Source organism: Coregonus lavaretus (assembly GCF_964263955.1).
Source record: "Coregonus lavaretus genome assembly, chromosome: 28".
NCBI lineage: Eukaryota > Metazoa > Chordata > Actinopteri > Salmoniformes > Salmonidae > Coregonus > Coregonus lavaretus.
Window position 1 is genome coordinate 4,706,685 of NC_140015.1, and position 17,475 is coordinate 4,724,159.

The following is a 17,475-nucleotide window of genomic DNA, read 5'->3' on the forward strand; positions in this document are numbered from 1 at the left end:
GGGTTGTTGACGTGGGCAGAATGTATTCAGTGAAGAGAGACGTTTTGCTGACTAGCCTCATAACATGAATATGCATAGCCATATCAAGACAACTCCGATATGAAGTGTTTTTTTTTCTGAAAGTTGCCGGGATATCACGTGTCCTACTTATATCAGTACACTAGTAACAACTAAAGCATTACAAAACTTCTATTCGATAAAATCTCACGTAGCAAATAAGCCATTCATTTTTTTGTTGACCAAATTCGACACTCATTGACCTCCATACAAAAACTCCACCTGCTGGAGGGAGGCAGATTTTCCGCCGAGTTGGGCCTCTCTCTTCCTCTTTGCGTATAATAAGAACGATAAGAACCGGAGACTGAGTCCAAGATATCCGACCAATTCATGGACCGTCTATATCCGGGTTGCATCCGGTTTATATTGACCAACATCACATTGGCTCTAGCACTCAATGCGCACAGGGAGCAGCGACAACATCATCAGACTTTGGATGGATATAAAATGTCAAAGGTGCAATATGCAGAAATCGCTCTGCCATTTCCTGGTTGCAAAAATTATAATAAATCGCCTAATTTCAGTTTATGTGACAAAACAAGCCGTGTAGAGAATCATTGTACCATCTAAACCGCTGTGAAATATATTTGAACTAACCAACATTTATTGTATAGGTTTTTGAAGCTGGTGTACAACATCGAAAGTAAAAGATGCAAAAATGAAACTTAATGGAAAGCATAGAAATAGCGCATATAGGACAGATCTACAGATTTTTAGACTTGCTTTCAAGCGAATTACAGATCTATAACTCCCACTTCTATGTAAATTTGGTCAGGCGCCCAAAAAGTTACATATTGCAGCTTTAATAACTTCGGCTGTAGGTGATGGAATTATATCAGTGACAAATATTTGAATAATTCAATGGATGTTTTGTGCACAAAGATAATGACTAAAGTGTCTTATTAGGAATTTGACTTGTCTTTCTGGGCTGGGCGTCAGTTAAACTGCAGTACCGAAGCAAAACTGTAGGAGCAGTCAAAACCGTGCTTCTAGACCGGAACCCTGGCCCCTTGGGGTGAAAAGGTACATTTACCTGTTGGAAGTGTTCAAAATATAAGTTACATTTCGGGTTATAGTGGAGGGAAACGTTGGATAAACGTTGTACTAAAACAGCGGTAAGCTACCATATGTTTATTATTATAGGCCTACGCATTATTATTCTTGGTTGTAATATGTGGGTTTCGGTAATTCAATTACACAAACTCACGTCAGGTCCACCGTTGATCAATTTGTGTGTAGTCAGATATGACAATCACAGTAGCCTACTTTTAGTCCCTGTATTTATTCTGAAAAAGTCTACACTTGTTTTGTCATGAGAGTTAAAACAACGAAAACAAAGCTGAAACTTCTTAATTGACCTAGGCGTCATTCCGTAAACCTTTCCGATTTTGTTCTAGTTCTACTGTACCTTCAGTCTTTGTTTTACTGAACCTTGTACCTTTGTTTTATTCCCTCTGTAAAATCCGGTGTAAACAATGTCACGTAGATCTTTTTTTGTTTTTTTCAAGGAAATGTAAAGTTTAACTATCAAGTTTGGTGTCTTGGTCTTGCACAATGCACAAGTTTAACAGGATATCTGTCATTGTCATTTTGCAGCAGTGCGAGGCGCGATAAAATAGTTGTCTGCTGGTTCACACGAATTATTATAATACAGTTCAGCAACCTGGTGTCAGAGCATTTCGTATTATTCTGTACGTAAAGCCGAGTACTATATTTAGTATATGTTACATTTCTTATGGTATGTATTAATTTGTGGATGCCCATCACCCATTTTGTATGATTAGTTACTAATTACCGTTTGTATTATATGTTATGAATTTGCAAAATGTACAATATGCTACGATTCTAGCTAGGTGACTAGGTGGCTAACATTGGCTGACTCGCTATCATTAGCTAGGCTAGGCATTAGAGTTATAGTTAAATTTGGGAGTTAGGTTAAATGGTAAAGGTTAAGGTTAGGGTTAGGTGAAGGGTTAGCTAAAATGGTTAGGGTTAGGGGAAGGGTTAGCTAACATGCCAAAGTAGCTAAAAAGTAGTAAGTAGTTGAAAAGTTCCCAAAATGCTAAAGTTGTCTGTGATGAGATTCAAACTCGCAACCTTTGGGTTGCTAGAAGTTCGCTTTATACCCATCCACCCAGACAAACCACCCTCCTTTCGTTTTTGCCTTAACTTAAGTAATCGTCTGTCTTACGTAACCATTCCAAACCTAACATATCATACTAAATGGAGTATCTCGGATTTACGTCCAGAATAATACGAAATGCTCTGAGACCAGGTTGAGTTCACACGCTCAACCTGCACTCTGCTGGTTTACACATGCCTTTTTGTGGCAGAAACCGTCACATTATAGGCTTAAAGTGGTAGAGTCAGTGGAAGCAGCTACTGTCAGTAAGCCTATATCACATCTGGCACAAGGTGTCTAGTATAGTAGTGCCCCGTGTTGCCAACTTAGCGACTTTGTCGCTATATTTAGCGAGTATTCAGACCCCTCTAGCTACACATTTTCAAAAAAGCGACTAGCGACAAATCTAGCGACTTTTTCTGGTGTTATTGGAGACTGACGTGAAGCACGTATCGTTCTTACTCTTCTCAACGAGCAGCGGGTGCTGCTGTGCAAAAAATCGGTAACGGAAGTGGCTACAATAGGAAATCATAGTAGTCACAAACCACAGTTGGGTCACCTGTTACTGTCCTCCCTTCCACTGGCATACTCTTATGTTCAGCTGATAACTGTTTCCTTTCTGTCGTCTGGTGGACAAAGCAAGAGTTAAAAGTCTGGACATAAGAAGTCTGAACCGGGCTTCATTTGGCCCAAACATTAATCTCGTACCCAGACACTTCCTCCAAGTGCGGGAAGAGTCTGGTGGACCAAATCATCACACTTGGCCTTCTTTAGCCAATACAGAGCATAGGCATTGGCTTAATCGACCAACCAATCATCTCCCACACAACCTTTCCCTTAACCCTCACTGTACGTTAGCGCACCACGAGCACAGAGCCACGCCTCGCACTCGTGTGATTCACTAAAATTAAGTGATGACAAATACTTTGCTCAGATGGTCACTCCCACTAGCGCCAACTTTGAGTGGTTGATACCCCAGGCTTATATGCGCTGTGCGCAATAGCCTGGGGACAAGGTTAGCAAAGCATCAACGTCGATGATTGGTTCCGATTTGGGCCGGTCCGGACGGAAGTTTGGACAGCACAGTAAAGAAAATAACAGAACAGTACAGTAGAGCACAGCAGTTTAGTAGGAACCCCACTAGCCACTGCACATTTACATTTTAGTTATTTAGCAGACGCTCTTATCCAGAGCGACTTACAGTTAGTGAGTGCATACATTATTTTTAATTTTTTTTTCATACCCCCGTGGGAATCGAACCCACAACCCTGGCGTTGCAAACGCCATGCTCTACCAACTGAGCTACATCTCTGCCAGCCATTCCCTCCCCTACCCTGGACCACTTGTGTGCTGCCCCATGGGTCTCCCGGTAGTGGCCAGCTACAACAGAGCCTGGATATGAACCAGGATCTCTAATAATAATATGCCATTTAGCAGACACTTTTATCCAAAGCGACTTACAGTCGTGCGTGCATAAATTTTTGTGTATGGGTGGTCCCGGGGATCGAACCCACTACCTTGGCGTTACAAGCGCCGTGCTCTACCAGCTGAGCTACAGAGGATCTCTAGTGGCACAGCTAGCACTGCAATGCAGTGCTTTAGACCACTGCGCTACTCGGGAGCAGCTACTACTCTTCCTGAGGTCCACATAAAACATACAAAAACATACAAATACATGACAAAGTACAGAACAGTTATAAACAAGAACAACATAAGATATTGCATGAATTTCTAAATATAAAATAAGAGTTATATATTGGAAAGACACCCAGAGACAACAAAAATATAATTTACACACTATTCCTATATTCATATTCTTATATACAGTATAGTTAAATTATATATTTAGAAAGAGGATAGGCATTGTGACATATGTTTTTTAAAAAGCTAAACTTACTTTTTGCCTGACTAACCTCTTGTGGCAGAGCATTCCACAATGACATTGCTCTATACATAACTGAGTGACACATTCATTCTGTTTTTGGTTTAGGTACCGTGAAGATACAAGTGGTTAGGCATTTTCAACACACAAATGTTTCTTAAAAAGACTAGAAGAGAAGTAGTACATTTCTCCTCAACCCTCAACCATGAAAGACTATCATGCATGTTGTTGATGTTAGTTCTGTGTGTGCAGTTAAGGGCAAGGCGAGCTGCTTTATTTTGAGCCAGCTGTAGCTTTGCTAGGTCTTTCTTTGCTACACAGTAGAGTACTGTACAGTAAAGAAAAGTGTAGTTCAGTACAGTCCTGTACTGTACAGTAGACTACTGAACTCCACTATCCTACAAAGTAGAGCACACTAAACAATGTACTGAACTCTACTGTACTATACTGTTCTGTGCTGTACTGTACTCTGCTGTACTTTGATGTCCAAACTTGTGAAACATAGACGTCTATGATTGGTTCAGATTTGGTCTGGTCAGGACCAACCAAATTTGGTCTTGTTTGATGGCAGAGCTCATAAAAAATAATAGCCAATGTGTAGAATAATACCCAAATATGCAAAGGAGGATATTACATATTGATACCTTTTGTGTACCTATTTAGGATACATTACCATGAAGATGTCGTGGAAATTCTTACACAGGGACACTCAAAGTCAATCTTAAATGAATCATTGTTTATTGTCAGCGTGCTGGAGAGGTTGCAACAAACTTAATGCACCATAGTGAACGTCTGTCAGGAGCTCTAACGGGGCAGTCCCGTTAGTTCCCTTATATACTGGCAAGTCATATTTGCATGATTTAGCTTATTCATCATTCATAATTAATGTTTGCTTCATTCATGTGACAGACCAATACCTCACGAGGCTTCTTCTCTAAGCTGAGTCCTTGAAACTGAGATATCTTTCTCTAAACAAGGTTCTGGGTGTACTGCCAAATTGCAGATACTGATAGTGAGGATTCGTTCAATCAGTCACTTGCATGAACACAGAAATTGGTTTATAGAAAAGCACAAACATAGAACAATGAAATTGGTAAATAGAAAAGCACAAACATAAACATTTTCATCACAAAGAGAATGACATTCATATCCATAATTATGCATTTCTGTGTAGTATAGATCAGGAGATCCATGATGAAATTCCATTACCACAATTCTGTGACTGGGTATAAATCCACGTCACTTACTGTAGTTCAATAATCAAAATATATATTTTCTAACTCAATGTGTCATGTCATAGCTGACACCCCATTCTTTTTGTAGACATCTTTGAATCTTAATTCGGAGCAGATATTTTAACAGTTTTTGGAAAATGTGGTTACAAAAAACGGAGGGAGATTTTACAGAAATTCTGTTACCAGACTTTGCAGTTCTTCCAGTAAATGTGTTTTCAAAAAACATTCAGTGTAAATTGTACATAGTAGACCATTTGCATAGAGTTGTATGGTTTGTTAAACTTTGAAATAAATGTTTTCTGTTTGGCATACATTTGAAGTGGAATTGCCCGTGTGCCTCCAGTTAACTAACTACACTTCCTCCCCAGTTACGCTTACACACAGGTGTTTGGAGCACGCTAGATGGCTAATTAGCACAGGTGGTTGCCTTTGTCTTCCGTAAACAAGCGCTGTAACATGGATAAATGGCTGTGTGGGAAGCAGGGGCGGTGTGTTCAATAGTGCGATATGGGCGACGCACTGCCAAACGGGAAAAGGAAGGGATTTTTTTTCTAATCAATTATATCACGGCAACAGTAGTTATCAGTGTTGTAATCTAGACGTCTGGTGTGATCTGCCACTAATCTGTCCAATCAGGCTAAAGTCGTGCTTCAAATGGCCACCCCCCCTTTTGGGGCGATTTCAGTCAGGTTGAAAATCGCCCAGAAGTCTGTCATAGACTCCCATGTAAAATCTATTTTTTTCAAATATCAGAGCTTTCAATACAATCTCTATGGGTGTCTGAGGGCTTGCACTTACGCGCTTTCGTCATACGTAACATAACCATGAACGTAACTAAGAAAAGAGCGGGTACCCTCATCAATCAATTCACTATTACTGTCAAAATGGCAGTGCAACTCGATTGTCTCTTTGAAAGAAGTTCCTTTTTGTCGGCGAACAAATCAAGATAAATTGGCAACGAAACAATTAGGACCTCCCAGACCAAATTTAATAATTCAACAGGTTTCTACTAAAGACGGAAAGTCCTACACCCGAGGATTTTCCAAAAATTGGTACGAACGAAAAAATAACATTGCCACTCAACTGGATGAGGGATACAGGCTAGCTGTCCGCCGCCACAACGATGAGGTTAGTGTTGATAATCACAAGTTTACTGGAGAACTGAGACCAAGTAGAGACTTTGGACAGGGTGGATATGGTATAATAAAGGCAGTTTATTCAGAGGTAAAGATATCTGGAATCGCGTGCACGGACCCGTTCGTCAAACTCTTAGGGAGCTATACATTAAGCCCCATTACTTACCATATCAGATAAGAGAAATTGCTGCAGCTACATATATTTTACATCCTGGCCCTACATAGTTCACTATTTGCATCACTTACCAAAATATTACATGTGGTCATATATGCTTGGAAAGTGGAGATGCCATAGAACGTCAAAAAAGTAAACATTGCTGGAGACACATTGCCGTTTTGGAGAAGACATCGCGTTTGCTAGCGAAGAGATTTGTTGTGGCAAATGAACTTGGGCTGGGAATTGCCAGGAACCTCACGATAAGATATATGCATTGCGAGTCTCATGATTCTATACGTATTGCGATTCGATACTGTGATTTTATTGCGCACCATATGTCTGTTGCAGAGGGATCAGAAAGCCATGAGAACGAGTTTTGATCAGTCATGGAAATAAAAGTGCTGAAAACAAATTGGCTCCCAATGTGAAAAGATTGAGAACAAGCTATGAAGGAACAATAATGGTGTTTTGGTGCAGGTACAGCCAACTAGCGCTAAAATATTGCGATATTGTCAATACAGTATATCGTAAAGTATCACTATGTAACTCGATTTCTTTCACCCCAATCCCTCAAATTAACGGTAAATAACTGAATTGTTTGCCCCACATTTAGCTAAGATGATTAGCTAGCCAGCTAAAATGTTTTATTTAGTTAGCAGTCGCATCTACAATAGTTTACTGTCAATAACATGTCTCCAAAAATGACGTGGTGTCTCCAATTGTGTTGACATTTTACAATTGCGATGCGCATCCATGAGTATCCACTTTCTGTAGCTCAGCTGGTAGAGCACGGCGCTTGTAACGCCAAGGTAGTGGGTTCGATCCCCGGGACCACCCATACACAAAAATGTATGCACGCATGACTGTAAGTCGCTTTGGATAAAAGCGTCTGCTAAATGGCATATTATTATTATTATTATTATTATTATTATTATTATCTGAAGAGAGCCCCGAAACATTGTGTGCAGACATTTTATGCAATAAATGAAGTAGGTTGAATCTAGTAGTTCTGATCTTCTGATTGGTCCTGATGAGTTGGGCGAGGTCCCCTCCAGGCTACTGTCACTGTTGCATTGGCTCTGAGTCGGGTTCTCTGTCTTCAAATGTTCAGCCTAAGAGAGGGGATTTTTGTGTGTGTGTGTGTGTGTTTAACAGTGATGATGTGTGTGTGTGTGTGTGTGTGTGTGTGTTTAACAGTGATGATGTGTGTGTGTGTGTGTTTGTGTGTGTGTGTGTGTGTGTCCTCAGAGCAAGAACTCGTGAGTTGGAAGAACTGAGAGGCCTATGGCGTGGGTGTTGTCCTTGGCCACCTGCTGACAAGGCTGACAAGATAGGACCCTTTTGTCCATTGTTATTGGATAGGAACAGAACTTATAACCAGCTCCTGACCTAAATAGATCTTAGCACAACATTTTACTCAACATATCATATTCCATATTCACTATAACAAATATATTTACTACGACATTAGCAAGAACCGCCACATCCTCAGCCGGCTAATCCAGTGTGTGAAGTTTTGCGGAGTGTTTGAGTTAGCTTTGCGAGGCAAAGATGAAACTGAGGGCTCCACCAACCCTGGTAAGCCAACACTTTTGAGATCAGTCAATAAATGCTTCTGGTATTGACTTATATGCTGCCCCTGTCTTCATGTTGTTGCTGGACATATCTTTTTTAAAATGTGTGTAGGTCACCTAAATCATCAGAAAAATTGCCCCCCCTGAGAATTTTTTCAGGAGCCGCCACTGGTGGGAAGACTAACCCTAACGTAACCCTATAAAGGTGTGTAGTAATATAACCGTAAAAAATATATATATTATTATGAAAGATACGTTTCCACAACCGTACCGCAAGCGATGCGTGTTAACGTATAGAGCAAGCGTCGGGGGTCTTAACAAAAGTCCCCCGGATACCTTGATCAATAGGCGGTAAAGGTAGTTAGCGTCTATGAATGGGCTAAGTAGTGCCATACAGAGAAGAGACCTTCGTTTGACTTGACTTATTCCTTTTAGCTCCTAGCGGAGGGCCTCATACCTACTTTTACCGAATTCCATTCCATTATGTCTCTTTGTCTCCAGCCGCCATGGAGAGCGGTGGCAGGGGGAACGCGTGCGACTACAGCCACAACGTCACCTTCTTCTACGAGTACGTAGGTAAGGACATCGGCAGAGACTGGCGTGTCAGGGACTGTGTGGTAGTGGTCCTGGGCCTGACCATCTGCCTCATCATGATCCTGTCCAACATAATGGTGATGGCGGCCATCTTGATCAACCGACGCTTCCACTTCCCCATCTACTTCCTGCTAGCCAACATGGCCGCCGCGGACCTGTTCGCCGGCTTGGCCTACACCAACCTCGTGCTCAACACAGGGCCCTGGACCATCAGGTAGTGCGGACATTAGGCTAGAGACGGGTCAGTAACCGGAGGGTCACTGGTTTGAATCAGTATCCTAGATACCTGCCGTTGTGCCCTTAAGCAAACTTAACCCTCAACTGCTCCACGGGCCCTACACTGTGGCTGACCCTGTCTTCCAACTTCTCAGTAGGTGTTTGTAATGTATGTGTGTCTTGAGTGGGTTTGGATAAATGGCGGCAGGTAGCTTAGTGGTTAAGGCGGCAGGTAGCTTAGTGGTTAAGAGCGTTGTGCCAGTAACCGAAAGGTCGCTGGTTCTAATCCCCGAGCCGACTAGGTGAAAAATCTGTCGATGTGCCCTTGAGCAAGGCACTTAACCCTAATCGCTCCTGTAAGTCGCTCTGGGTAAGAGCGTCTGCTAAATGACTAATTTATTTAATTTATATAAAGGACATACTCATCTCTGTGACAGTTGACAACAGAGGAATCTTCTTCTTCAGGCTTTCCAAGCAGCAATGGTTCATTAGGAATGCTCTGGTGGACATGAGCCTGACGGCATCTGTGGCCAACCTGCTGGCTGTGGCGGTGGAGCGTCACCAGACCATAATTACCATGCAGGTAAAAATACTAACTACTCTAACAGACTGCAAAGCCTTTTCCTTTGGCTTTGAATTAGTCTGGCTGTTCTTTTTAGTATCTTATGACGTGTTTGTACACATTTTTATCATTCTATTCTAATTTTTATTATTTTATTATGTACATTGATTTGCTGTCTCTGTATGTACTGTGTTATATGTTTATTTTTTATTATGATTATGCAGCTGCACAGCAAGATGACCAACCGGCGTGTGGTGCTGCTGATTGTATGCATCTGGGCAATGGCTATCATCATGGGGCTGGTGCCCTCCATGGGGTGGAACTGTGAGTGCCAGCTTAGCGACTGCTCAATCATCGCCCCGCTCTACAGCCGCAGGTAACCGTCTAGGATCAGGTTCCCCTTGTCCATATAATGTTATTTATTTGGCAAAGCTGATCCTAAATCAGCAGTCCTACTCTGAGATGCTTGATACATATGACCCCTGGTCGAGAGTGAGCTGGCAAATGGACTGGAGGGTTGTTGGCGTCCAAGTATCCTAGATGCCATCTCCTGCCGTTGTGCCCTAGATCAAGGCACTTATCTTGCCTATCTGCTCCAAGGACGCTGCTGCACTGTGGCTGGCTGACCTTGGCGTTCAACGTTTGTCTCTGTGTCTCAGGATGTTGGGTTAAAAGCAAAAGACAAATGATCATAATCTACAAAGAAAAAGGACAAAGTATTTTCTTCTCCAGGTATATGATCTTCTGGGCATCTCTCAACCTGCTCACCTTTTCTGTCATGGTGGCTGTGTACGCACGCATCTATGTCTACGTGAGACGTAAGGGTAAACGGATGTCTCAGCACACCTCCCACCATCTGAGGCACAACGAGACTGTCGTCAACCTCATGAAGACTATCTCTATTATACTGGGTGAGTGAGTGTGATCTGCAACTGGCCTGGAATGTACACTTCCAAGAGGATGTGATGCTAATGAAACTAATACTGTTTAACACTCGTGCCATTTTATCTTACTGGTTCTATTCTCAAATCATTTCCATTCCACGTACATCCCTACTTACAACTTAATCATTGCTAAAATATACATGATCTTTGCAACTCTCTAAAACATACAGACTATTTTTAAGGTAAGGTAGTGGTGAACATAATTGTTTGTTTTAATTGACAAGTTATTGGCATGGTTATGGCATATCCCCTCATCTTTTCCTCCTTGGCTTCCCTCCTCTCCCTAGGTGTGTTTGTCTTCTGTTGGACACCGGGCCTGATGACTCTGTTGCTGGATGGGATCATGGGTAAAGACAGCCATGCCTTGACCTATGAGAAGTACTGTCTGATCCTGGCTGAGTGTAACTCCCTGGTTAACCCAATTATCTACTCCTTCCGGGACGAGGAGATGAGGAGGACCTTTAAGTGTATCCTGTGCTGCCTGTGTAGGAGGAGATCTGGCCACCAGGGAGAGCAGTCACCCATTGAGTTCAACACACTGCAACCAGAGGTAGGTTACCACAGAAAGATTAAGGGTCAGCTCTTTCAACAAAAACAATCCTGCGATTCCTGGCATCCTATCTCCTTACCTCCTTCTCAACTGTATTGAAGGAAAGGTCCAAGGTCCCTCTCTTTGGACCTTCTTGTCTAATGGGTTTTGAGAACGAGGTGATAGGGTGCAAAGAATCAAGGAAAGATTGAGATAGAACCCCATTACGATGCTATAGGCTCTAACTTTTTTAACGGTGTATGGGTTGAAATCATGCTTTTCTTTGTGTTCTCCAACATCTACAAATGTATTACTCTTGCTTTTACTTCACAACGGTTTACCACTCTTGCTCACATGACACTTTTCCTCTTTTGTTTCTGTTCTTCAGTGTGTTTCACCTAGATTTTCATTTCTTACAATGATTCAAAAGCTGGTGCTTTATTTTTGCAACAATAAAAAACAACTGGTGAGGGGTGACCGAGAATGTTTCTTTACCCCAAGCTGCTCTGGCTTGAACTTTGACTGGCGGCAAGAAGCCTGGCGGGTAGGAGCGTTTGGCCAGTAACCGAAGGGTTGCTGGATCGAATCCCCGAGCTGACAAGGTACAAATCTGTCGTTCTGCCCCTGAGCAAGGCAGTTAACCCACCGTTCCCCGGGCGCCGTGGATGTCGATTAAGGCAGCCCCCCGCACCGCTCTGATTCAGAGGGGTTGGGTTAAATGCGGAAGACACATTTCAGTTGAATGCCTTCAGTTGTACAACTGACTAGGTATCACCTTTGACTGACTGACACATATTCCAACTCCTGACTAGGTACCTTTCCTATTTATTTATTTTTATTCCAATGGAATATTTGATGGGAATATCTGCTTAGTTGGTGGATGTGGTGCTATGCTTGTAACCGCTCTCTCTGCGACTATGTCCACAAATTTTTTTTAAATACTTTTCCTTAGGGAGAACAAACTTTAGACTGAGAGACTACATACACTGTAATGTCTACACCTATTGTATTCGGCACATGTGGTAAATAAAATTTGATTTGATTTGATACAGCAAAACCATTGTGTAATTTTCTTCTCCAGAATGCATTGGTTTGGATTGTTTAAGGGGCTCTGTTGAGACAAAATAGATTTGTCTGCCATCATTACATGATTTCTGAAAGAAAACACATTTGAGAGCTTTGTTTTCCAAATGTTTTGTTGTTTGTATAGACTAACAATAATTTTAATATAATGAAATGGTGACTCTATAAATTCCTCCCTTATCTCATGCTTCTCCCTTTAGACTTTAACCTAACACTTGCCACTGTCACAGCGTGCCACTATCTTTGTGAGCAATTACTATTTATGATATTGAGTAATATTGTGTCTGCCTCTACGTGGAGATACAGTGCCTTCAGAAATTATCAACAACAACAAAAGATATACAGTGTGTGTATGTATGTATGTATATATATACAAAATTATTCATAACCCTTGACTTGTTCCACATTGTGTTTAAAGTCTGAATTCAAAATATATTAAATGTTTTTTCTCATCCATACACCATAATGACAAAGTGAAAACATGTTTTTAGAAATTTTAGCAAAGTTATTGAAAATGAAATATCTCATTTACCTACGTTTTCACAACCCCCCTTTGCCATGACACTCCAAATTGAGCTCCGGTGCATCCAATTTCCTTTGGTCATCCTTGAGATGTCACTACAACTTGGAGTCCACCTATCGCCAATTCAGTTGTTTGGTCAAGCTTTAGAAAAACACACCTGTCTGTCTATATAAGGTCCCACAGTTGACAGTGCTTGTCAGAGCAGAAACTATACCACGATGTCCAAGGAACTGTCTGTAGATCTCTGAGATAGAATTGTGATGAGGCATATATATGGGGAAGGGTATTGAAAGTTTCCAAGAGCACAGTGGTCTCAATCATTTGGAAATTGAACAAATATGGATCTACCCAGACTCTGCCTAGAGCTGGCCGTCCGACCAAACTGAGCAACCAGGCAAGAAGGACCTTGGCTAGGGAGGTGACCATGAACCCAAAGACCACTCTGACAGAACTACAGAGTTTGTTGGCTGAGGTGGGAGAACCTGCCAGAAGGACAACCATCTCTACAGCACTTCACCTATCAGGGATTTATGGAAGAGTGGTCAGATGGAAGCCACTCCTGAGAAAAAGGCACAACAGCACGCCTGGAGTTTGCAAAAAGACACGTGAATGACTGAGATAAGGAAAAAGATGATCAGGTCTGATGAGACAAATTTAACTAATTGGCCTGAATGCAAAGCTCTATGTCTGGAGAAAACCAGGCACAGCTCATCACCCGTCTAACACCGTCCCTACCGTGAAGCATGTTGGTGGCAGCATCACGCTATGGGGATGCTTTGCAGGTAAGGATAGAGTGCACAATGGAGCCAAATACAGGCAACTCCTTGATGAGAACCTGCTTCAGAGTGCAAACGACCTTAGACTGGGGCGAAGATTTACATTCCAACAGGACTATGACCCCAAGCATACAGCCAAAGCAATGCTGGAATGGCTTCAGAACAAGAATGTGAAAGTCCTTGAGTGGCCCAGACTTGAATCCCATTCAATCTGTGTAAAGACTTAAATTGCTGTTCACCGTCGCTCCACATCTATACTGAACAAAAATGTAAACGTGTTGGTCCAATATTACATGAGCTGAAATAAAATATCCTAGAAATTTCCATATGCATAAAAAGCGTATTTCTCTCAAATGTTGTGCACACATTTGTTTACGTCCCTGTTAGTGAGCATTTCTTTTTTGCCAAGATAATCTATCCACCTGACACGTGTGGCATATCAAGAAGCTGATTAAACGGCATGCTCATTACACAGGTGCACCTTATCCTGCGGGGGACAAAAGGCACTCTAAAATGTGCAGTGTCAGACAACACAATACCACAGATGTCTCAAGTTTTGAGGGATCGTGCAATTGGAATGCCAACTGCAGGAATGTCCACAAGAGCGGTTGCCAGAGAATTGAATGTTAATTTATCTTCCATAAGCTGCCTCCGACATCGTTTTTAGAGAATTTGGCAGTATGTCCAACCGGCCTCACAACCGCAGACCACGTGTATGTCGTCATGTGGGTGAGCGGTTTGCTGATGTCAACGCTGTGAACAGGCATACGCTACGGCCAACAAACACAATTGTATTTTGTCGATGGCAATTTGAATGCACAGCAATACCGTGACAAGATCCTGAGGCCCATTGTCGTGCCATTCATCCGCTGCATCACCTCTGGTTTCAGTATGATAATGTACGGCCCCATGTCGCAAGGTCCTGTACACAATTCCTGGAAGCTGAAAATGTCCCAGTTCTTCCATGGCCTGCATACTCACCAGACATGTCACCCATTGAGCGTGTTTGGGATGCTCACAGCGTGTTCCCGCCAATATCCAGCAACTTTGCACAGCCATTGAAGAGAAGTGGGACAACATTCCACAATCAACAGCCTGATCAACTCTATGCGAAGGAGATGTCTTGCTACATTAGGCAAAAGGTGGTCACACCAGATACTAACGAATTCATTTCAATTGACTGATTTCCTTATATGAACTGTAACTCAGTAAAATCGTTAATTGTTGCATGTTGCGTTTATATTTTTGTTAAGTATAACTTTCCAGAGCTTGAGAGAATTTGCAAGGAAAATGGGAGAAAATCCCCAAATCTAGATGTGCGAAGCTGATACCCAAGACGTCTCAAAGCTGCAATTGCCGCCAAAGGTGCTTCTACAAAGTTTTGACTTTTGTAAATGAGATTTCATTTTCAATACATTTGCTAAAATTTCTAAAAACCTGTTTTCCCTCTGGAGTATATCAACTTTCCCACAGTAAAGTTTATGAAATACTGTTCCATTATGCAGAATTTAAATTATGGCCTTTTAACTTGCAGGGATGGGCACTCTCGAATGTCTTGATTATAGGCTACCCCGACTTTCGCGTACCTATTTCTATCATGTTAAATATTAACCACTACCAGTAGACCTAATAACAACAGATATTCAACTGCCAATTTACTGTTAGTTCCCTTCAGGTGGTATAGCCTACATTATCATTACATTTCATTGTTTCATTTACTTTCCTCTGTAAATGCTGTCACGGCCATGTGGTTGTTGCTGAGGATCCTTAGTAACGGTTGATAATATATATATTTTTAAAGACGTAGACTAATTAAATCGCTATGGAGTGGAGCGCAGACCAAGCCATAAGTTTGAACCCGACGCATGGCGCAATAAGCTACTAGGCTGTGTCATCACACAGTTCCATGGTTAGTGCAGGCAATAGATATGAGGGTATCGCCTACTATTGTACACTAATCTCTCTATTATGATTCGATGTACACTAATCTTCCAACATTACCATGGGTTACATTTTCAGAATGAATCAAACCACTTTTCTTTCTTTCGTGTGTAACGGCTCTCCAAACCTGTTTTTTATGATTCATAAATGCTTTCCTAACCCTAAATAATAGTATTTTGAAATCGACCAATTGATGCGGAAACAGAGCAATATGCATATACTGTATTTAGATGGGTTTCTTTCATTGATCCCTAATATTCTGAACCCGTTCTCTCAATATATTCCAAAATTCTAACTAGATTGGTACACTATATTTAAAGGGATGGCATAAGATAAATGTACTGAAAACCCTATTGAATGAAAACTCCACAAGAAAATCTGTTGGCCAGCAAGTGGGAGGGTTTTCAGCGGTTAAATTATTTATTCAGTGCGCGCAAGGGAACCACACCTGCAAAGCCCGTTACGCACCTTCATAAGGTAAGTGAGTACCATCTACTGAGAAGTGTGTAAGAAAAGCATAATTTCCTAAGTCGGAATCGGGCCCTTTGTAATTATGGGGTATCCTGTGTAGATGGGCGACATTTTGGGGGGATTGAATTCAGGCTGTAATAACAAAATGTGGAATAAGTCAAGGAGTATGAATACTTTCTGAAGGCATAGCGTACTATACGATTGATGATATTGTTCAACAATAAAGCTGATAGTGTCTCTGCTCCCCACAGGTAGATAATGGTTGTGAAGTAAAATCAGACGATAAAGCCAACTTTACTGCCCAGCTGATAAAGACAGAGTGGGGACAAGCCTCTTCACCCTGACGGCTGGATTAAATCAGGAGTCATAGAGACACCATGGACATAAGATCTACAGCCGCTCATGAACTCGCTGAAGCGGTACAGATTGCACAATAGAAATGTAAAGGTAATTTCCGATTTACATAGTAAACGCTGCATGTGAATGCAGTCTCTGCTAATGTGGGGACATTGCCTTTAAATTACTGTTACGCTGAACTTCCACGATACAGATTGAATAAAGTCCTTAGTGGGGTTGAAACAGGACAATGGACAAGCACTGGGACAATATGGTTATTTATAACACCATACATACTTTCATGAGTAACAAACAGGGTCGCATAAATTTGGCCACACTGTAGTGTTGTCACGATACCAGCATTTTGACATCGATACCAGGTTTACTATCACGATACTGAAACAATACCGTTGCAAGAAAAGTGACAGAATAACCACTGGCCTTTTATTTTTTAAAACATTGAACAATATGTTGATAACTTGTACAACATCTAAAATAATATATTCTATATTCAATTTCTTTCAAAAAATAAAACACCATATTAATAACCACCTAGAGTTGGGGGTTAAATGTGTGTGTGTGTATATCTATGTGAGATTTCTTATATCTCCTAGATATGACACACTTCAAAACCTTATTCTTTATTATAAAACATTTGACTGTCTTTTTTGCCATTTATGAATGTGTTATTCAATGCGTTTCTATGGACTATAGTACTAAAGGCCAAATTCAATATGTTATCACATTTTTATTGACTTAAGAATTAAATAACAGAAGAATATCTCTTCTAAAATGTAATTTGATACATACAGTATCCGGGTTAATTTGATCATCTATGACCATAATATTGGGTAAAATGACATTCATTAGACCTATGATTCATTTTTCATCACTGCTAAATAATTTAATAGTTTAGTTCCAAAACAACATGTCTGAAGCTTCTATACTGCAATAGTCTACACCCCTCAAACTCAACCCTGGACTTCGAAGCCATTTTCAGATAGAACAGAAAACCAGCATTCTCCAGACCTCGTATGGTAAGAGTTGAATACCCCTGGTCTACGCAGTACACAACATACAGTGGGGAAAAAAAGTATTTAGTCAGCCACCAATTGTGCAAGTTCTCCCACTTAAAAAGATGAGAGGCCTGTAATTTTCATCATAGGATTTTTTTCTCTCCAGAAAATCACATTGTAGGATTTTTAATGAATTTATTTGCAATTTATGCTGGAAAATAAGTATTTGGTCAATAACAAAAGTTTCTCAATACTTTGTTATATACCCTTTGTTGGCAATGACACAGGTCAAACGTTTTCTGTAAGTCTTCACAAGGTTTT

The 17,475-nt window shown here is 41.2% G+C and overlaps 1 protein-coding gene across 1 annotated transcript; it reads left to right on the forward strand.

The window, feature by feature from the left end:
• The first annotated feature begins 1,008 nt into the window (after positions 1–1,008).
• Positions 1,009–16,933, forward strand: LOC311104105 (lysophosphatidic acid receptor 2-like). Its single transcript, XM_084145774.1, has 7 exons — positions 1,009–1,172; positions 8,665–8,971; positions 9,439–9,556; positions 9,760–9,911; positions 10,268–10,446; positions 10,767–11,029; positions 16,054–16,933. The coding sequence occupies exons 2-7, from the start codon at positions 8,670–8,672 to the stop codon at positions 16,144–16,146; spliced, it is 1,107 nt and encodes a 368-aa protein (XP_084001900.1). The 5' UTR covers positions 1,009–1,172; positions 8,665–8,669; the 3' UTR covers positions 16,147–16,933.
• Positions 16,934–17,475: the final 542 nt, after the last annotated feature.